The 22,260-nt window shown below is 39.9% G+C and overlaps 1 protein-coding gene across 1 annotated transcript; it reads left to right on the top strand.

The window, feature by feature from the left end:
- Positions 1-2,112: 2,112 nt before the first annotated feature.
- On the top strand, positions 2,113-22,101 carry RSU1 (Ras suppressor protein 1; the record flags this gene model as incomplete). The annotated part of the gene is given in 5 exon segments (XM_010166810.1): positions 2,113-2,280; positions 4,848-4,966; positions 6,402-6,484; positions 6,756-6,870; positions 21,968-22,101. Coding segments are annotated over 5 exon segments (619 nt in total), but the record flags the coding sequence as incomplete, so codon positions are not given.
- Between the last annotated feature and the right edge of the window lie 159 nt (positions 22,102-22,260).

Raw genomic sequence — 22,260 nt, 5'->3', positions numbered from 1 at the left:
CATCGAGTCTGTTGTTTTGCCCGTGCCGGTAATTGATGGGTGATCTCTCTCTGTCCTTAATCTCAACCCACAAGCTTTTTGTTATATTTCCTCTCTGCTGCCCAGTTGAGGGCGGGGAGTGAGAGAGTGGGCTTTGGTGGGCACCTGACATCCAGCCAGGGTCAACCCACCACACATGGGCTTCCTCTCTTCGTAGTGATAGTCCTGTCCTTGGTGTAAGATGTGCTTTTTTAGTTGGTTCTGAGAAATTTCAGTGTCTTGGATAACAGACTTAAGTTCTTTGTTATCTTACAATGATGTTCAGCCTGAATAATTGAAATACAGAACTGACACGTAGGCAGCCCAGCTGACTGCAGGTTTGGTAAGTCTGGCCTCCTGAATGTCAGGCTCGTGTTTCGGTGTTCCCACAACAGAGCTCTGCGTTGCATTTAGCATAACTTGTGATGTTAAGTTGTACTGTTTTTTCTCGGAGTGTGTAATCTCTTACACTGTCAAAAAAGCCAAAACTTTTATACCAAATTTTTATTAATTGCACCAACAATGTAACTTCAGGAGCATTGTATTTATGTGGTCTCTGTACTGCTTAGGCTTTGACCAAACTAAAACCTGTATTTGCTATTACTTCTGATTCCTTGCATAAACATAGTATCTGTTTGAGGAGAACAGAAAAATGATTTGCAGTCCATTGCATCTCATGAAAGCAAATGATAAAGTCTAATGTCTGAAAGGAAAACATTTTAATACTGGCAGTTACTGTTCTGTTGAAATACTGAGGCTGGGAACAGATGAATTATGTCAATTAAAATCATCAGTTAACTTCTGTTAGGGAATAATTTAAAATGGCAGTAGTAGTACATTACCCTTTCTGAAGGCATGTAATTCTTGCTATCGTTGAGTGACAGATACATGTGGACCAGTTGGAAAATACCACGAAGGAAGGACTTTTAAATGTTCAGATTTGCCTTAATGACTTTATGAAAAATATTGCTAAAAAACTCCTGCAATGAATATGACCCTCAACAGTAATATTTATATGGCATAGTTAGTGTTTGTTAGGGATCCTGTTATTGTTCACAATATAATTAGACTTACAATCTATTAAATGTGGCATACTGTAATGTTCTGCTTTGTAAACATTATTGACTCCAATTTAAGACTGAGATTGCCTCATGCCAACAAATAAAAGAAAATCATGGCCTCATTAAAACTTCTGATTATTTAAATGTGCACTCTATGGGTTCCTGATGCAGTCAAAGTTGAGACTGAACCAAAGTGAATATTGAACACAGGTGCAAGCTTCTTTGCAGGTGAATTGCCAACCTCCTTTTATGTAAACCTCAGCTGTCTGCTTAAATCTCACTAAGTTTAAGGGGGGAAAGATGCAAATCTGAATAGCTTTTTTACCTCATTTGCACAGGTGTATTCATATTGTGCTACTGCCTTATTTTTCATGTTTGTAGATAATAACAAGATACTGATTTGGTAATCCAATGTAGCCCTGTATGTGTATTGACCAGTTAGTTATTCATTCATGGGAGGTAAGTGAAAATAGGCTTGTCTAAACAGTTCATCTTACAGGGCTGAAATTAATTTTTTAAGTTTTGTTGTTTCTTAAATGGACGAGAAATTGGATACTAGATTATTTAAGCAGTACGCAGAATGGGCCATCACTAAAAGTGAGTTTGTTTTCATGTTTGCTGTTAAGGACCTTTAATAAAACCGTTATCTTGTTGTTACTACTTGTATCATTAATGTTTTTCATCTCAGATAATGAAATGATCTGAGTCTCTTAAGCTCTACTCTTTTGCAGCTTGTGTGTGCTGCACGAACTCAGAGGATGACCTGATTCTCTTTATTAGTCTATTAGAGCATTTGTTGTCTTGATCTCTATCTGCAGTGGTCTTTGTTAGTCAGAATAACTTACAATACTGGTAGTAATTTTCTGAAAAGTATAAAGTGTCTTGTCTCAGCAATGAGGACAGATCCAGATAGGAGGCTTTTTTAATATAAACTTTGCTTTTATTGTAGTAACTATTGGATGCTGTTTCTGCTGTCAGACACTGTACAAACAGAGCAAAATACAGTAGTGCTACTAGAGCATCTATAGTGTAGGTCACTTGCTTGAATTGCAGTCTCTCACTGTGAAAACTTTCCCACAGCTGTGCCAGCAAACATCGCAGACCTGAGAAACATAGAAGTGCTCAACTTCTTCAACAACCAGATTGAGGAGCTGCCTACACAGATTAGCAGCCTTCAGAAGCTTAAACACCTGAATCTTGGGTGCGTATCTTAATGCAAAAATTTGCTGTATTAGAGGTACTGTCCAATGCTGTCACAACTGAACCTGGAACTTCTTATTTTTTACTATTAAAGTTTCTTTTTCAAGGTGAGGATAACTTGGCAATTATTGCTTCAGAGTGTTTAGCTGTTGTCCTGGTTGATAGGATACTTAAAAGTGATCAAGCCATTACTCTAGTATACTGGTAACCATTTAAGGGCAACAGCAACTCACATTCATCTAATACTGAAATCAAACTTAACAATTATTGAATTTTACTTCCCTAGCAACTCTCTCTAAATTCTGTGGTTGCTGTGTAAGAGCCAGACTCTATTGTCTGCTCTGCTTTGGGGAGGGAGGAACAAACAGATGAACAACAACCACAAAAACAAAAACCCAAACCACCAAAAACCCCACTGAATGCCAATTTTTCCATGTTAGTTTAGGACTTTAATTCCCAAATCCCAAATTTGGGATTAAAGAAATTTAAATTTCTCTTAAACTTGTAAAAGCAGCAAATCTTAAGTGTGATGTACATTTAATTCAAAGAGCTAGTATTGACCGAATTTGAGCCAGGGACATTCCTGTTAAGTGTTCAGGTACTATATTCTAGTAGAGTTAGTGATACTTTATAATAACTACAGTTGCAGAAAGCTTTCTTGAATTATTAAGAAAATAACTGTGAAGCACAGAATGTTCTCAAAACTGAGTGTACTAAAGTATAACTACTTAGGAAAGCCCTGGTAGGGGTAAGCCTTAGCTTTCTAGGCTTCTCATAGAAAGAATATTTGTATTTATAAGTTCAATCTTCTTAACACCTTAAACTAAGGATTTTTTTACTATTTTAAATACCAAATGTTTCTGGCTAGGCTTTGTGTATCCTGCTTTAGATAATTTTGTAAAGTGCTGATAATTGAATTGCATCTTGAACTGTTGGAATACCAATAAATATTTTCATTTGCTGGCCACACTTCTCTTGATGCAGCCCAGGATACGGTTCTTGGCCTTTTGGGCTGCAAGCGCACATTGCCAGCTCATATTCAGCTTCTTATCCACTACCACTCCCAAGTCCTTCTCTTCAGAGCTGGTCTCAAGCCACTCATCACCTAGCCTGTATTTATGTCTGGGATTGCCCTGACCCAGGTGCAGGACCTTGCATTTGGCCTTGTTGAACTTCATGAGGTTAGCACAGGCCACCTCTCAAGCCTGTCAAAAGAACAGATACCATTCTGCCTGTTCTCAATAGGGAGAGCACTTTCTCTCCCTGTTCCTTGCTTACAAAAGGGAAGGCTGTCAGGGCCACCAAGTCCTTTTTATTAGAGAAAAAGGAGGTGGTTTCTTCAGTCGTATTTGATTTTAGTGTTATGTCACGCTTCATGCATTCACATTACTTTTCCTCTTGACTTCAGTTGTGGCTATTGCTATTTATCACTTTTACATCAGGAGGGTCAAATTCAGGATGTTTAAAGATAACATGGGAAAGGTCATGATTGTTTCCTATCATCACATAAGAATAAAATCCAGTTCTTCAAATACATGCTCTTCCTGAAGATGCTTGTCTTTTTTCCACATTCAAACTTGGGTCATAACCAGAGCAAGATACAGACACACAAGCTATGTTTGATGTATATGCAATAGAGACAGTATGAATAATAAGTGGGTAGTTCTCTTCTGTACATATGATAAGCAGCCAGAGCTCTAGCTTGTAAACGAACAGTAAGGTTCTATGAATATAATCCCCGGCTGCTTGCCTTTCCTTGTTGTTGCAGCAGCTCTAGTGATTATCTGGATCACCTTGTTCAAGCCCCTTGAGGTCAAAGAAAAGTTACTGTTTTCTGTAGCTTATCTGCTCCAAGTTATCAGAGAAACCTTTTCCTTCTGTTAGCTTTCCCCATGTTTTTCTGGCTGTTGGTGGTGGAAACTGCTGTCCTAAACCTCTAAGACTGGCTGAATGAGCTATATTTAGACTAACCATCATCAATCAGAGGACTGACGTTTTATTTACTTCATGCTCTGTGTGCATCAATAGTTATCTAGTGACACAGATTTACTGTTCCTAAGAAGGGGTTTAAGCAGCAATTATCAATGAACATGGATACTGTGTAGTTGAGGTATTCATCTTTGTATTTGGTGCCGTGGTGAAAGGACTATGTGGTATGGTGGAATGGCAGATGGTCAAGATGATGTGCAAAAAGGTAATTTATAGTTTAGCTAGAAGATAGGTCATCTACTAAGGACCAGGTTTCTCTGTAGCACATTGTTTGAGCTGAACATAGCCCTGTTGCACCTCTCTCCCTTGTCCTTCATGTTTCAGGTGTGGCTGTTGATTGACATAACAGACGGGATCCCTTGCGAGTGCCTAGTTTTGGGCATATTTATGCGAGTGAGAGAAAAAGTCTGCATTGCAGAAGGCTTGCTCAGTATCTTGTATTATCAACCCCTTTTCAGAAAAGAAGGGGACTCATGTAGATTACATTTTTTAGAAAACTAAACTCTTGTTGCCTGTATTATTCCCACTATATGAAGTGAATACTGATATCGTGTTCTGTTTTTTAATCTTTACATGCAGCATGAACAGGTTAAACACCTTGCCAAGGGGATTTGGCTCTTTACCAGCTCTGGAGGTTCTTGACTTGACTTACAACAACTTAAATGAAAATTCTCTACCAGGAAACTTCTTCTATCTGAGTAAGAAACTTTTCTAAAAACTACAAATCTTCATGATACGGTGCTTTGCATTCTGCAGTTGAAATGTATTTGATGGAGACCAAACTCCAACAGAATTTTTCTGATATTTATGCTTTTCTCTGAATATTTCTTGAATATTTCTGTGTAGCTCAGCAATATTTATCACTGATATATAGTCACCTGACACCATTGGACACGAGAAGACTTGGTTAGTAATGGTATATTAGTTTTCTTCTGAGTAATATTTCCTTGTGTCCAACTTCATAGGTGCTTGCAAGCCTTGGGGTAAAGTAAACTGTTTTGCAAGGCAACTGTTGTGTGTTGACTCTGGAAACAAGCGTGTTCTTGATGGCTCATTACTGAAATAGTTTTAAGAGCACGTGGATGTTGAAGTGTCCAGTATGTTAGAAAATAAACTAAGGTTACAAAGCTTGGCACAGGAATGGTAGAGCTAGGCTGACCTTTGCACATGTTAAAAATACTCAGTTAAAATAAAGATATTTTAATATATATGTGCAAAAGGGCTGCATTATGGTTGCCTAAGCAACTTGAATTCTGGCAGTTTCTGGATTTCAGTAATTCTACTACCTTCCTGATCTTCTCAGTGTACTATGCTGAAGTGGCTTCAGGATCAGTGCATTTAGCAGCAAAAGTGACAGGCGAGGGGAGAGGAAGGAGTGCCGCTGCCTGAGAGATTTTGTGCTTGTAACCTGGCAGAGTGAAATTTTTAAGTCAGCATTATTAAAAATGGTCACACTTAATGAAATGAAAAGAGGAGTAAACTGTGTAAGACAAATGGGATCTTCTCTCTGGTGTGGAGGAGAGGTTTTGCTGACCTGACTACTTCCTGCTGCACCCAACAGTTCTTTGTGGGTCTCCATTTAATTTTTTTAACTGTCATGTTTGCTCATTCAGTCTTTTTCTGTTAATTTCATAGAGACCGAGCATGAAAATTACGAATTACACAATTTGAGTCTTCTATATTGCACTTTTTAAAGATCTCTTTCCTAGTGTTACGTTGTGCTTTCTATAGAGCTTAACATAGATGTTTATTTGTCCAAAAATCTCAAATGATTTTTTAATTGTTTAGGATGCAAATTGATGTAATAAATAAGAATCGGGGTAATAGAGTAATGACTGTATTCTGACAGCTGGGCATTGAGACTAGGTGCCAGAACCTGACGGAGTCTACTCTTGTAGATATTGTTAATTGTGCCAGTCCTTTTGAATATAGATGTTTTCCTGAACTCGCCAACAATACAATAAGCCAGTAAATCTAAGTTTGACCTGCTTGTTATTGTTGTGAGCTCTGGGTATGTCAAAGGCTTTTCACCAAGTCAGGATTATTAATCAAACCTGACTCCTTTTTATTGATTAGACCTCAAATGGTTGGGTTATATGCTGCCCTGTTTATATATTGCTATTTAATTTGCAGCCACCCTGCGTGCACTCTATCTAAGTGACAACGATTTTGAAATCCTGCCGCCAGATATTGGGAAGCTCACAAAGTTGCAGATAGTAAGTAATTTATCTAAATTCTTGGAAAATCAATTCACTTTTGCAACGCTCGGAGGAATAAAATCTAGTCAGTTTAAGGAGTAGTAGGGTATGTTTGTGGGGAATAGACCACTATACCTAGAACTGTTTCTTGTTTGTCAGCAGACACTTGTAAATAAATAGGAAGAATTGAGTGTTTAGGAGAAAGGTAGGGGCAGAGACAGTAGAGTTCTGGTTTAGGCTGCTTTATGGTAACCAAAAATTGTTCTGACTACTTTATATTCACTCTTAGCTGAGTCTTAGAGACAATGACCTGATATCACTGCCTAAAGAAATTGGTGAGCTCGCTCAGCTTAAGGAACTTCATATCCAGGGAAATCGTCTTACTGTGCTGCCCCCAGAACTAGGTAAGATTATGGGAGATCATTTACTTATCTGAATAATATCGATAATGATGCATTGTGTTTCCTCTGAAATAAGTTGTTAAATTCTAGGAAATAATTACGTTTACATTGACATTGCTGCTAATATTTACTTTCCCCTATATGAAAACTTTTTCTCTCTTACTGGATATGCAGGAGGGGCAGATGATGTGTGTTTGGTTTTATTAGTTATTACATGTTATGTTTTCCTTGTGTATTGATACACCCGACTGCCAATTTGTGTATAGCATCTTGTTTTATGTAATGTATCATAAATATTGGGTCTGCAAAGCTATTGTTGTCTCTGGGTTTTGAGAACACTATTTGGATCAGCCAAAATTATTAAACAAAAATTGTAGCAGTGCAAGTGACTTTTTTCTGACTGTTCCTGTAAAAATGGAAATTTGATTAAGTAGAGTAAAATATAGCTAAATTAGAGGAATCTTTTGTTTTTCTGTTTCAGTAGCCTACCTTTCTTAGTGAGTTGACAGCTCTTTCACTTAAAGCAGTGGAGCTGGTTTATGTACTTTGGATTTGTGATATTGGCCATTTAAATATGATTACAAGTGTCTTATTTCAACCTATAAGGTAGAGCTTTTCTTTGAAATGTAAGTATTGATTTTGCTGAATTTGTATTGCAGTATTCCATTTTATGTAAGGGGCATTGACTTCAATAGAAGTTGTGACTGTCTCAAGCCAGAATTTGGTTTCAGTTCTTTTTAAAGATAGTAATAAATTTTTTTGGGGAGGGAATAATGTAGCTGGATCAATTACTTGTTGTTGAAACAGCTGTTACACAGGGTTTTTTCTTGTTTCTTGTTATCATGGACTGCTATACGTAGGGAAGCTTCTTAGTTTCTGCTAATACCTTCCACAGAATAGTTCCCAAAACTCGGATAGATAGTGACTGAAGTTAGCATGATAAAGCTAAAGATAACAAAAAATATTTGTTGTCAAAGCAAGTTCTCATACTTTTTGTTTTATACAGCAAAGGAAAGCATCTGCTTTTTTCTATGAGGTGGGAGAAGATGTTTGTTTTGACTTTTTTTTTTTTTTTTTTTACCCACCATGGTTTTTCTGCCTTTATCAGTCTAGCAGACTATATGATGCTGAGGTTTTTTGTTCGTTTGTTTTTTACTTCAGCACTGGTAGATGAAAGTTGTTCTTGTTTCCTTAATTTTAGATGTTTATTCCTTGACACAGTTATACTTTCTATAGCTTTTTGTCAAAGGCACATTTATTTATGAAGCCTCTTTCAACAGCAGTAACATTTTGGAAGCATGTAGTATCTGTAAATGTACTTCTGTGTAATTTCCTAAATTATCACTTTTTTTTCCAGGAAGTGGAAGTTAAATGCTGCACTGAGTCTAACCACCTTCTTTGGCTAATTAAATGTTCTAAACATGCTGCTGCTTTACAAGCATAACAGCAAATTAATTTTAAATGGTTTTACCATCATTGTCCAAACCAAATAGAAATGTTTGAAACAAAATTCTTGATGTTTATTTTGCACTGATCTGCAAAACTCAGGGTGGCCAAGGGAAGCATTTCTCCTTTTAGTTAACGGTTTTTTTTTTTTGCACTATAGAACAGTATCACCATCTGGTAGAAAAAGGACTGGTAATTTTGTCCCACTTGGTCAAGATGAGATGCATTGACACAGCTTAAGTCCTTGTCATCTGTTATTTACTCAAAATGCTACTCTATAAAATATACTTTTCTCTTCATGTATTAATTTACCAATGTTTCATTTTATGTTCTTACCCAAGATCCTCATTCTTGATCCGTTGGCATAATTTCTATTGCCATCTATGCAATCTGTAGCACTAGAACTATCTCAGATATTTAAAATAGCCTAGAGCTTGGGGTATATTTCCAGAGAACATTGCACTGAAGTCTAGATTTGTAACTTGTGCAACTTGCAAGCGTGTTCACTGTGCAAAGCAATGTTTTTTGCTTGTTTATTAAACATCTAGGCAAACATACATTTAGAGAATGAATTTTAGTAAATGGAGCACTGGGCTGGGCTTTGGAGGTCTTGTTTGAGATCAGGTAGGAGCAGGCCACAGGCAAGCATGAATCTGTTGAATGATTAGAAAGTCACTTATCTCTGCAGCCTTGTTTTCCCTTCTGCATACTAGGATAATTTAGAGAAGCATGCCTTTGCAGACAGTTTTAAAGTCTGCCAGTGAAAGGTGGTATGTGAGTGCTACAACGTAATGAACGGACTGCTAACTCCATAGTTGCCATCTGAGGGAAAAACAATTTTATCTGCTTTGAGTTCTTCTTAAATTTTTAAAATTGAATTATATTGTAAGGAGAACTACCCAAATACTTTGTACTGTGCATGTTGGATAAATAGCTTTTCAATGAGCAGGTCCTATTTGCATTAATTGGAGATACTGCTGTTCTAGTTAAAGTAAACAGTCTTTCCTCTCTCATTATCACTTTCATAATTAAAGGTGCTGAAGGCTTTTGACTGGCTTAGTTCGGGCACTGCTGGACAGCAACGAGTCATTAATTGTTCATTTACCAGGCAGATGGGCATAATATAAACACCAGAATAAAACAGTGTATTTGAATGAGGAGAAGGGGAGGAATAAGTTAAGCTGGTTTTTAAAGGTGATGGAAATAAGTGCAGAAGAAGGCATGGAGAGTAGGGTATGAGAAAAGGCCACAGACAGACATTGGGATCACAATTTTGTAGTGGAGACAGATACCAATAAATAAAACCCTAAATTCTGCACTTAGTTTCACTCGATATGATTGAGTGTGGAACGCACCAGTAAGTGGGCTGGGGGAGATCAGTATTATCCTCCTCTGTGTTTAGCAGAGAATTCATATCACTAATTTAAGAAAAATATTCTTGCCCAGGAGGAAAAGAGGGGTCTAGACGAGCGCACTGGTGCTCTGGGTGAGTGTGCTTGTCTGTAAATACAGGACGTGTGAATGATGAATGCAGGAAATGGCGGGGAGTAGGTGGGTGGAATTTGCAGCTTGTTTTTATCATTTGTCTCTCAAAAACCCGTTCATGAGGAATGGCGGTGGGCAGTCATATATAAACTTTAAAGAAGCGCTGGCATTTTTTTCCCCAGCATTTAAAAGGTTATGTGCTGCATTGCGAGACAAATAAATCATGATTCACTGCAACAACAGAGTTGCAGTCAGTTATATAAATTGCTAAGGAAGCACTAAATCTGTCACTTTGTGTATTCTGACCATTTAACAATTGAAACGGTGTTTGGAAAAAAAGCTGAGTAGAAACAAAAACCACGTAAAGTGGCAGATGCAATTAGTAAGATCAATGATGGTGTTTTAAGTTCATTGTATGGTCATCTGGGTGGACCCGTATGTGCCACATAAAAGATCTTCTTAGCAGAGTCAGTAGTATATGATGCAGAATATTCACAAAGTTGTAGCTAAATGTGAATAGCCACCCAGATAATGTAACTAGCTTGTCTGTAGGTTTGTTTTTGATGTGAAAACAAATGGCATGTTTTTTCAAACCCAGATTCTAATGTTGACTGTGTTCATTACCATGCCGCCAACACACGTGTGCGCACATGTACCCCAGGTTTACTCATGTTATTTGTGTGTATGGGAAGAACTGTGATTTCTAAGAATGTGTTTTTAATTTCCTCTTTTTCCAAAGCTGGATGTTGGCATCAATGGCTTTTAAGTGTACTATTCAAAACTGTTCTAGTTTACCAAATGATTTCCTCAGGTAAAGGGAGACATTATCAAAACTGTGAAGTTAGGTACATGAGAAGTGGAAAATTCAAGCTCTTTAAAAAAGAAAAAAAACCTGGATGGGATAAGTAGCCACGTTCCTTTTTAAGGAGGGTGAAGCATTTAATAAATTAAATCTATATGTCAGCATGGCTAAGTAATTCTTTCATAATTTTTTAGTTTTGAACAGCTAAGTTATCTTCTCTGGATAAAGGATTAGCTTTAAATAGAAAGTTCAAGGAATCCTGCCAAAAGTCTCAATATTTCCATCGCAGGAAGACATTTTAAAATTTATGCTTTTGAAATGACTCTAGAATTTGTGAATGAATATTATATTATACAAAATAGTTGCTGCAGTTGTTTGTTCAAGTTAATATTAATCAAAATGGTAGTTTACTTAGATAATTATAATAGACATGTGCAAACATAGGAATCACTTATTTCACAAAAGATATTTCTTTTCTAAATACACTTGACGTAAATACCAGACTTTTCTTATTTCAGTGTAAACTATCACTACACTGTACCTGTGTCTCAAGACACTGCTGCTCACACCTGCAAATACAGGTCTGTGGTGCCTGTTAGAAGCCTGAACATCCCGGGCTTCTTTGAACACCAGTTCTGAGCACTGGAACAGCTAATTGATACCTTGGAAGTTTAAAACAATTGCCTGTTTCTACTTTTGGAACTAAGGAAAAGGTGGTGTAAGGAAGTAAGGAGCTTTACTAAACTTCTTAATGGATAAACAAAATAACTTGTTTTCTAGGACTACTGATGTAGCAGTTATTTGTTAAGGAATAATAGAAAAATCTACGTAACAAGATAGGTCACAGGCAGGTCATTTATGTGAGAAAAGTACTTCTGAAAATTTGTGAATATTCTAGTTGTGTTTCTCATTTTAGACAAATCCAGTAACAACACCAAAACCCACCACTTTTTATGTAATTAGAAACCAGGCTGATTCCACAGAGTACTTGATGGGAGTTAAGGTGTATGAGAAGAGATGACAACCTGCAATTTTATTATATGCCGAAAGATGTTTTCTATAGCCCATCATTTAAATTTACACCACAGGCATTCATTTCCTTGCTCTGCCATAATTCTTGCCAACCTTTCCAAGATGCAGATTTGATCTTACATTAGTTTTTAAAATATGCAGGTCCTACTGTTGCTTCTCAGATGACTACAGTGTGTGTAGGCTTTCCTAATGTTGAGTGTACTCTGATTATAAGTACCATCAGCATAATAATGATATTTCTGTCAGCAAATATTTCATCTGTTCTGTCGGAGCTGTGGTAGGTAAGAGTACCATAATTAGAGCCAATCTGAGTAAAAGTTATATTTGTTGTTAAGTTTGGCTCATTTTACGTGTTTCATAGTATTTAAAAGTGGTTTTGCTCTTCTGTACTTGGCAACCTGTGTTTGAATGGAATTTTCAAAGGTGCAGGGCAAAAGCAATACAGTGAATCCTTTTTAAACTCATATTTTTAAATTAACTAGATCTTGATCTGATAGGAATCCTTCAAAGAGAGAATGCTCTGTTGAATTCCCGTGTAATTGAGAATCCCAGGGGAGTTTCTGAGGTTAGAAAAAATGTGCATTATATTTCAAAATAAATTGGGATGCTGATCCTCTAAGCCTGTAATACTTCCCGTGCCATTAAAACGTCTTTGATGTTAAACTACTTTGACATCACGTTAATTCCCTTTGTTCCAAAAGCTGTCTGCCGTGTAGTGTATTCTTGGGTTTTCTCACTGGGAACACTTAGCAGTGGTTGTCGATTTGCCCCTTGAGATCCTGGTCATCACTGGACATCTGTTAACAGAGCAGTGAAGGAAATGGTATTCCCAGCACAACATGTCACCTTTCAAAGAAAGAAATCAGAGAAATTTAGCAATACTCGTAGGTATTCTAGTGAATAGTCTCTCTTTTTCACATTAGGAATATGAGAGAAATTAATTTGAGTCATAAGTAATTTGAAATAATTTTAGAAAGAATATAGGAAACATTTTTAAGTAATTCCTTGGGTTTTTATCAAAATGGTGTTTCTTCTGCCGTTCCCCTTAGCTACCCACACGACGGCGTCAGCTGGGCTGGTTGCCTTGGTACCTGAGGACTGTGCGTGGTGGAGTTTGGCTGTTGAAACAGCATGATTTGTCATGTGGAAGTACAAGCCATTAGCAGAGTGGTGTTTGGCTAGGAGTGCCTTGTGTGCTGCGTTGAATAAGTTCCTGTTTTGTGGCTTTCATCTGTGAATGTTAATATTATTTTTCATCTGTGAATGATAATATTATTTGCTTTTCCTACTAGTTGTCCTGCTAAGGTCAGCTTTGTGTGGAGAGATGGTAGAAATTGCCAGGGCTCTCCCCTTGTTCCCAGAGAGTTAACTGCTCCTGTCACCTGAATATGGAAATGTGAGTTTGTCCAGCCAGGTGAGGTCTATATGAAATATGGTTTAAGGGAGAAGTTCAGCATTTCATCTGTTCTGTGCTCTTTCCCAGGCTTCATCTTCAGTCCTGGCACATTCTGGAGTGGAAGTGCCAGACTCCTCATTACACTTTGGTGTAATGATTCTGGCTGACCTTAGCTATGATACTGGAATTTCATATAAATATCTTGGGACTAAAGTAACTTTGTTTTACACTCTTTTGTGAAAGGTTGAAGTGGGACAATGCTGGAGAGTAAAATTCTCTTCCCATAGAACTGTAATAGTGGTAACTGAGGCCATACCAGTTTGTCCTGTATCACTTCACCTTTGTGTCAAGAGTAAAGAATTCAAGATTTAGTTGATCTGCTTTTACTTTACTTATTTCAGCTGCGGTCCTTTTGCTAAGAGTTGGAGCAAATGGCTTAGCTATTCTGGGATCACACAGAATAATCAGAGTCTTTATTTAACCTGTCAAAGAGAACTTAGTTGCCAGTCCTCACTAACTCCATGAGAAGAAAGCACATCCCTTGTAGATGGGAGGAAGAAGCAGCAGTGTTTGACAACTAAGGCAGCTAAGTTCAGCACTGAAATGAAGAATGCATTTTAACAGTGATGAACCATTTGATCAAGACACCACTGGCCAAGTCTCCATTTCCTGACATTTTTCAGACCAGACGTTTTCCTGTTTGAAATGTCTTTGTTAAACTCTTCAATTACTGAACTGATAGAGCTCTAATGTTAGATGTATTCAAGTCAATGTACAAGGTGGGGTCCAATCTCTGAACTCATTATTGGAAATTCTCATTTACATCTAGAAATTGTTAAAATAATGTATGATGTTACAATATCTGCACTCTTGTTTTCCGTCCCTGAAAATAATTGTGAAACTGAGGATGGACTTCGGCTTCAGCATTTGGCTTTCCGATTGCTCGTTCAGCCTTCTTTGACCCTGGGGCTTCCAGTCCAATGCTCCAAGGTGAAGTTGCAGACATTCCCGTCTGTGTGGTCAGGAAAGCAGGCAGAGGAAGACTTCCAGCCTGTTTCTGTTTGATTGGTGGGTTGGCCCTGGCTGGATGCCAGATGCCCCCCAAAGCCCACTCTATCTCTCCCCTCCTCAACTGGGCTGGGAGAGAAAAATATGAGGAAAGGCTCGTGGGTGGAGATAAGGACAGAGAGAGATCACTCACCAATTACTGGCGTGGGCAAAAGACTCAGCTTGGGGGGAAAAAACAGCTCCAGCACGGGTCCCCCACGGGGTCACAAGTCCTGCCAGCAAACCTGCTCCACCGTGGGCTCCTCTCTCCACGGGGCAACAGGCCCTGCCAGGAACCTGCTCCAGCACAGGCTTCCCATGGGGTCCCAGCCTCCTTCAGGCATCCACTTGATGGGGTGTGGGGTCCTCCACGGGCTACAAGTGGTCATCTGTTCCACCATGGACCTCCATGGGCTGCAGGGGGACAGCCTGCCTCACCATGGTCTTCACCACAGGCTGCAGGGGAATCTCTGCTCCTTCACCTGAAGCACCTCTTCCCCCTCCTTCTTCCCTGACCTTGGTGTCTGTAGAGTTGTTTCTGTCATCTTCTGACTCTTCTCTCTCACTGTGAAGTGTGCTGGGTTTTTTTTTTCTCTTCCCTTTTGTTTTCTTAATTATGTTCTCACAGAGGTGTTACTGACGGGCTCAGCCTTGGCCAGCTGCAGGTCCATCTTGTAGCCGCTGGCATTGGCTGTGTGGGACATGGGGGAAGCTTCTGGCAGCTTCTCACAGAAGCCACCCCTATGTCGTCCCGCCCCAGCCCACTACCAGAACCTTGCCACGCAAACCCAATATGCTGATGAATCTTCTGCAGTATCTGTTTGGTGTATTTGTACGTACTGAATCTAACTTCTTGTTATTTGAGACTTGACCGTTTTTTCCTGTTGTATAAAACCACCACAGGTGCTGTCTCAGGGGTTCTTTGAAGTACTGGTGACTCCAAGTGGTACTGTTAGACCTTCTCCATCACAAGAATGTAGGGGAGAGAAAGCAAAAGTGTTGCTGGAATCGATCTTTTGGAGGCACTTCAGTCTAGGTGTAGATTTACTAGTTGTTTTCTTTTAGTGCATAAAAACTCATCAGTAAGCAAATTATATTTTCAACATATGCTATGGAGCTGTAGATTTGTTTATTATGCTGGATAGCTCTGTGAATGTTTCTGCTGGTTCCAAAAAGACTGAGTCACACTTATGTACAAGAAGTCTTTGCTCTTTGTTGTCTTACTGCTCCTCTATAACTGCTGTTTAAATCTACTCTCTTCTTTTACTAATCTTTCAAAAGTGCCAGGGGTCTTCAAAGCAGAGATTACTACTTGTTTATAGGAATGATATGAGTTACCAATGCACAGCTTACACATGCTTAAGATTGGCATAAAAGTAATTTACTTTTGATAACACTTTGTGGCATAGAAATCAGTATAGATTTTCATTTTTTTACATAGATTTTAAGACATCATTCACAATTAATTGCTTTGGTATCATTTTTATGACATTATAGTCATGATATTTCTTCCACCCCCACACTTAAACCAATCGCTCTCTCAACGGAGACAAAGCACATGCCACAAAAGTAATAAAAATTATAAGCCCTGTGTAAAGCAAATCTAAAACAAGCCAGGACAGACATATTTTTACGTATAACCTAAGTTTAAGTTTAGTGTAGTGGCTTGATCCTGTACTTAGCATTTAATAAAACAGGATTCAAGGGTATTTAGATATAAATAGAGAAATAAAACTAATTTTGTTCCTCCTGTCCTTATGTACGACAGTGAGAGAAAGACCTTTGTGTTGTAAAGGGAAAGAACACTTACATTGCAGTCTTAAGAGGAATCACTAAAAGAGATGTGTTGCAGTCAGAGGACTCTCCTTGAGGTCAGTGCAGTAGAGTGTGGGCTGCAAGGTGAGTCAGAGTATCAACGGGATGCAGATGTGAAACTCCACAGTATACAGGCTAAAAGTTATTTCTGTTGATTTTAATGAAGCTCCACTAGGGATGAATTTAAACCATTACAAAGAATCGTTGATCTGGCATTTTACAGCTAGGATCATGTTTCTTATGCTGAATGCCAATGTTCACTTCTCAAATGTCAGAGTTGTTTAATTACTTTGTTTCACCTTTTGATTTTTGAACTGGTTTCGTATTGGGCTTGCTTGGCAAGGTTTTGGTAGTGGGTTGGGTGGTCCTAGGGGTGGCTTCTGTGAGAAGCTGCCAGAAGCTTCCCCCATGTCCAACACAGCCAATGCCAGCAGCTCCAGGACAGACCCACTGCTGGCCAAGGCCAAGCCCGTCAGTAACACCTTTGTGAGAACATAATTAAGAAAATAAAAGGGAAGAGAAAAAAAAAATTGCTCACTTTGCAGCTGGAGAGAGGAGTGAGATGTGAGAGAAACAACTCTGCAGACACCAAGGTCAGTGAAGAAGGGAGAAGAGGTGCTCCAGGAGCAGATTCCCCTGCAACTTGTGGTGAAGACCATGGTGAGGCAGGCTGTCCCCCTGCAGCCCATGGAGGTCCATGGTGGAACAGGTGACCACAGGTAGCCCGTGGAGAACCCCACTCTAGAGCAGGTGGATGCCTGAAGGAGGCTGGGACCCCATGGGAAGCCCGCACTGGAGCAGGTTCCTGGCCCTGTGGAGAGAGGAGCCCACGCTGGAGCAGGTTTGCTGGCAGGACTTGTGACCCCGTGGGGGACCCGCGCTGGAGCAGTCTGTCCCTGAAGGACTGCACCCCATGGAAAGGACCCAGGCTGCAGCAGTTCAAGAAGAACTGTTGTTCATGGGAAGGCGTCAAGTTGGAGAAGTTCATGGAGGACTGTCTCCCGTGAGAGGGACCCCACGCTGGTGCGGGGGAAGGAGTCCCCCCCTGAGGAGGAAGAAGCAGCAGAAACAACGCGTGATGAACTGACCCCAACCCCCATTCCCTGTCCCCCTGTGCCAGTGAGGGGAGGTAGAATTTGGGAGAGAAGTTAAGCCTGGGAAGCAGGGAGGGTTGGGAGGAGGTGTTTTAAGATTTGGTTTTATTTCTCATTATCCTCTTCTCTGATTGGTAATAAATTTAAATTTGATGGGTTTTTTTTCCCCAAGTCAAGTCTGTTTTGCCCGTGCCAGTAACTGGTGAGTGATCTCTCTCTGTCCTTGTCTCCACCCACAAGCTTTTCATTATATTTTTCTCCTGCTGCCCAGTTGAGGAGGGGGAGTGATAAAGTGAGCTTTGGTGGGCACCTGGCATCCAGCCAGGGTCAACCCACCACAGTATTTAAAGTGTTACCAAGGGGCATTGGAGTAGAAAGGACAGTTCAAGATTAGTGTTGGTTCTGTTTTCATTTTATTGAAGTAGTGCCTATGTACACTAGTCATAGTTTACTATACCTTAAGCATACATATATTGGCTAAATATTATAGACTCCGTATATCATATGTCACGAGAGGATGAGGGGCTTAGTTGCATGTAAGAGATGCTTACAGGCTAGTTTTAGTGGACAGGAGGAGCCTGGGAAGTCTGGAGACAGACACCCTTAGCCAAAGTGCCTCACAGCATTATCGCTGGCTCTGACACTTTCTGCAAACACGACTGCGGGAGGCAGCATTTTATTGGCGTTTATGAGCTCTGTTCTGACCTTTGCAGGCAGTTGAGCAAAATATGAATGTTCACACAAACCACTTTTATTTCAACAACACTAAAGGAAAATAACAAGGAACATTAACTATCGTGTTTTAGATCAAAGGCAGGATAGATTTACTGAGGGAGGTGCTGGGAAGTGATAGTTGCCTTTTCCCTTTAGCATCAGTCAGGATGGGGCATGCCCACTGTCATACGAAATGTCTTTTCTGTCCACCCATACCTGTGGGAGCTCTGAATTTAAGCAGTGATAAATGGTATTTTTAGTCAGTGGATGCCATAGGTTAGAATACTTTAAAATTAAAAACATGCATACTTTGATTTTGCCCTTTGAATTTTCAAGGATTTGTTTTGTCTAGATTATTTACTGTAGCTTCCAGGTAGCAGCTATCAAGAGATTTGGGTAGCAGACAGTTTTCAGGTCTGCGCAGCTTACTAGTTGGGCATAGGAACAATTTGGTTTTAAGGTGGATTTAAACACAGAAGTTCAGTCACACTGATCCAATCAAACTTAATGGTTCAGGATCATCTTTAGATACACTGAGTGCTGAGACACAAGGAGGGGAAAAAAAAAAAAAGCCATGATCAGGTATTTTTAAGACCACACAGCTGTCTCCTGTTTAGAAGGCTTTTGGTCATTCTGTGCAGGTCATGCACAGCAGTCAGCTGTTAGACCTCTATTTCTGTTCTTCTCTTTTACAGACTGTTCTCTTTTCAGGTGTCTGCTCACTGGTAGCGGCATATGTTCACTGTGGATTCTCCCTACTTGGAAATCTATGTCTGTTCAAGATAGAAGGCTTAAATAAAATATCCTTCAGGCTTAGAAATTAGAAGGTTCTTTAAGGATGTTAGACCTGGGTTCTGGGACACATAGCTTTTGTTACTTATTTATAATAATAATTTTAGAACTGCTCAAAAATAATATGAAAAAAAATTCTGTGATCTAGGAAAGGGGCTGCGCTGACTAGTCTTAAAGGTGGCCTTCCCCTCTCTTACCAGAAGCATGTGACTGTAATGCATTTCAGTGGAGTTGATCTCTTTCAGTATGGTAGAACAGCAAGAACCTTAAGTCTATTATGAAGAAATACAATTTTAGTCTACCAGTTGTGCCAAATTTCAGAGACGATAAATATTTTTTAATAGGCTGATATGCATGGAAAGAACAAACCAGCAGTGACCAATGCAATCTCCAACTCTAATATATTTTGTGATTGAACCTTCAGTGCTGGATTTTTACTAGATGCAGTTTTGTATTTTGCTTACTAAAAATATATGAGGGATTTGATATGATCTTTGTAGCAGAACAGTATATAAATTTCCTGAAGACCTGGGGGTAGTGTTCTGCTGATGCTGCTGTTAGACAGTATGCATGAAGGTGCATCTGCCACGGCTTTTTCCCTGTCCCATGGCTCTAGTGCTGCAGGGATGGAATAACAGCATTTCTTAGCACAGTGCTGCCTAAAAAAACTGTCTAGGCAAGGAGACTGTTGGGGATGGGGGTAGACAGGGACATATCTGTAAGATGTCCAGTTGCATAGCATTCCTACAGTGAGCCTGGTACCAGAGCCATTGCTGCAGGTGTGTTTGGTCTCTTCCACGCTGTGGGGTTCATCTTGGTGCACTGGGACAGAAGGGTTCATGCAGGGTGCCCCTGTGTTTGGCTACCACAGCACTGTTCCTGAGGTATTGCTGAGACTTTGGCCTTGTGCTTGGGACTCCTGGATGTCGTGCAGCTGGAGCAGACTTAGGTAAGCCCTCATTCATGGATGGTTTAGCTGTAAGCACAGAAAGCGTATGGCCCCAAGCAATGTACTGTGATGCGGGAGTGACACGTTTCCATCCTGTCTCAGTTTTAGTTATAGAAGTGGCTTGCCTTGTGGCAGGAGTGTTAGACTCCATTTCCTCTCTGGTGCTGATAAGGTGGAGCAGACTCTGTGACTGTTTATCCTGCTTAATTTTTCATTAAATTCTTCAATTAAAACCATGGGCTATGACGTGGCAGCTGACCTCCTGCTCCAGCTGTAGGTGGCCAGTGGAATGGGCTCTCAGGGGGCTGTCCTGGGCAGGGAGTGGGCAGACTTCGGTGCAGATGCTAGACTTGCCTCAATTTCCCCTGTAATTAGATTAATTTCACCCCTAGGGCCTGTGCTTGCCTCTTCCCTCTGAAGGTAAAAAGTAGTATCTGTACCTGCCCCCCAGTGTGTTTTGGGGAAAAACAGAAGACGGAAGAAAATGAAGTGATTCCTTTGGCATGGACACCTACGGTTTATTTTGCTTGAGCAGTCCTCTTTTTTCCTGTAGGTTTTCTTTTACTTTAGTAGAGTATTTATTACAGTTAATTATGTTTAAATGGGCCATGTGGTATTTGGGCACACTGTGCCGTGGGATGGAAACATGTGGCAGTGTTCCTTGGGCAGTAAACTTCTGACACAGCTTGGGTTGAGAGGATTCAGCTGAGACCCTGGCTATTGAGGTTTTAGGAACGTGTGACTTAGTCCAGTAAGCAACATTGAATTTGACCCATGATGATACCTCCCCTATTTTAACTATTTTTATTAGTTGTACACAGATTGATCATTTTACCTTGATGCGGTACTTGCAGAACTGTAATTACAAGTGAATGCTTACAGTGTTGGTAGCTTTGGAGAGCGCTGTATGTGGTTTTTTGCAGGTAATAAAATGGAAAATCCAATTTGCAATTGCAAAGCAAGCCCCTGAGTGATACATGATCTCCATAGCAGCACGGGTCAGAGGGTTGCAGCTAATCACGGTGCTGGCTTGCTTCTCCGGTGGCCTGTGCCTGAAAACTGAATAGCGAGCAGCGTGAGCCTGCGCCTTGAGCCAGCACAGATTTAGACACACACCAGTTTCTAGCTTATTAGGTCCTCTTTGTCACAGTACTTAATCCTGTCTCCTGATCCTTGTTAGAACAGGGCTGCCGAGTCCCTTAATAAAGGAGATGGGTGCGAGGCTCCTAACGAGGCGCACTGAAGCGTGAGGCAGCGAGGGCAATTGCTGCCTGACTGACAGAGGGGTGAAATGCTCCCTGCCTGTTGTTATTCAAAAGAACAGGCCACAGACAGCTGACAGATGAGCTTGCTAAGGTAATGGTAACTTGTTGATAGGCTGATATGAGATGCATGACATCTTTTCACATGGTATAATGGTCTGTCTGTACTCTAATTGTGTTAACCCTTTGTAGGGAGGGAATCGTGTCAAGGATTAGCTGTAATGTAGAGCATGCAACCAAAATGGCCAGCAAGCATGCAGCTTGTAACAGCTCCCGTGGCATGCATGTGTGTTTGTGCAGCTTACACAAGTGCTAGCACATCAGATTGATTTCAGATTTCTCTGACAGCTTGGTGCAGTCAGTCTTCAAAACCTTGTAGTTTTTTTGTTTTGTTTCCCGTAGTTAAAGATTTTTATTATTATTCATTACTTTAAGTTTGTGTGGAGGGTAGGTCTCTCTTCATCATAAAATTCACAAAAATAAATGTAAAATGTAGCACAGATTCCTTCTTTTAATTTAAAGAACACGAGAAAATATTTCAGTGACTGGACTGTCCTGGAATTCAGCCTGTTGTATCCATAGTCATGAAGAGTTTCAGTAGAGCATGTACTTTTTCAGTTTTCGGTGGTAAACATTTACAAAATGAACAAACAAAAAATCCTGAGCAAACCCCTAATAGGTCTCTTAAGTCTTCCTGTCAACAGAATAGGTAAAACTGACATATTGCAAGAATTTTGCTTTTGTTTGTTTTTCTCAGTATCGATAACTATAGCCACAGATCAGTGGAAGGATCTCAGCACAAATAATGCATTGGGCACTGGGAAGGCAAAATGCCTGTTGGGCATCGCTTGTTGACATTATGCTTGGAGCAGTGGTCGAGAAATGCTTTGCAATGCAAACCTTCAGCAGAGCAAACTCCTACCACAGCATCTTTCTCCTTTCATTCCTGCAAGCCACGGTGAAGAGGGCCCAACACCTATGCACTATTAAGCCCTGCTTAAAACTAATTTGATGAATAAATTTTACATGCAATCCTACTGTGCAATATGTAGTAGCACTGAAATGAACAGGGTGGAACTGCATCTATCATAATGGGAACTACTGTGTCATCCTGTTCCTGTCTGCTAAAACTGAAATATTTGCTTTTATTATGTTTGTACTCTCTGAAATGAATTAAGTTTTATATTCACAGCAAGATATTTCTTTCATATTTTTCATATTTCAAATATTTTTCATGTGCTGTTTTGTTTAATACCTACCTTTCAGGTAATTTGGATTTGACTGGTCAAAAGCAAGTCTTCAAAGCAGAGAACAATCCTTGGGTTACCCCTATTGCTGACCAGTTCCAGCTGGGAGTATCTCATGTTTTTGAATACATCCGTTCAGAAACATATAAATAGTAAGTATTACATGTCACTTACATACTGTACCTACCTTGGATTTGGTTTCTTTGTTTCTTTGCCTGTAGTGTGTTTGGCAAAGTGTTACCAGCTGCACCCTTCTTTCATAATTCATGCAGTAGCTTGGTATTCAGGGCAAATATGCAGAACTGTACATTT

Source organism: Antrostomus carolinensis, unplaced genomic scaffold, assembly GCF_000700745.2.
Source record: "Antrostomus carolinensis isolate BGI_N321 unplaced genomic scaffold, ASM70074v2 scaffold20484, whole genome shotgun sequence".
NCBI lineage: Eukaryota > Metazoa > Chordata > Aves > Caprimulgiformes > Caprimulgidae > Antrostomus > Antrostomus carolinensis.
Note: the sequence above shows the minus strand (reverse complement) of the source record. Positions and strands in the feature narration are given on the sequence as shown.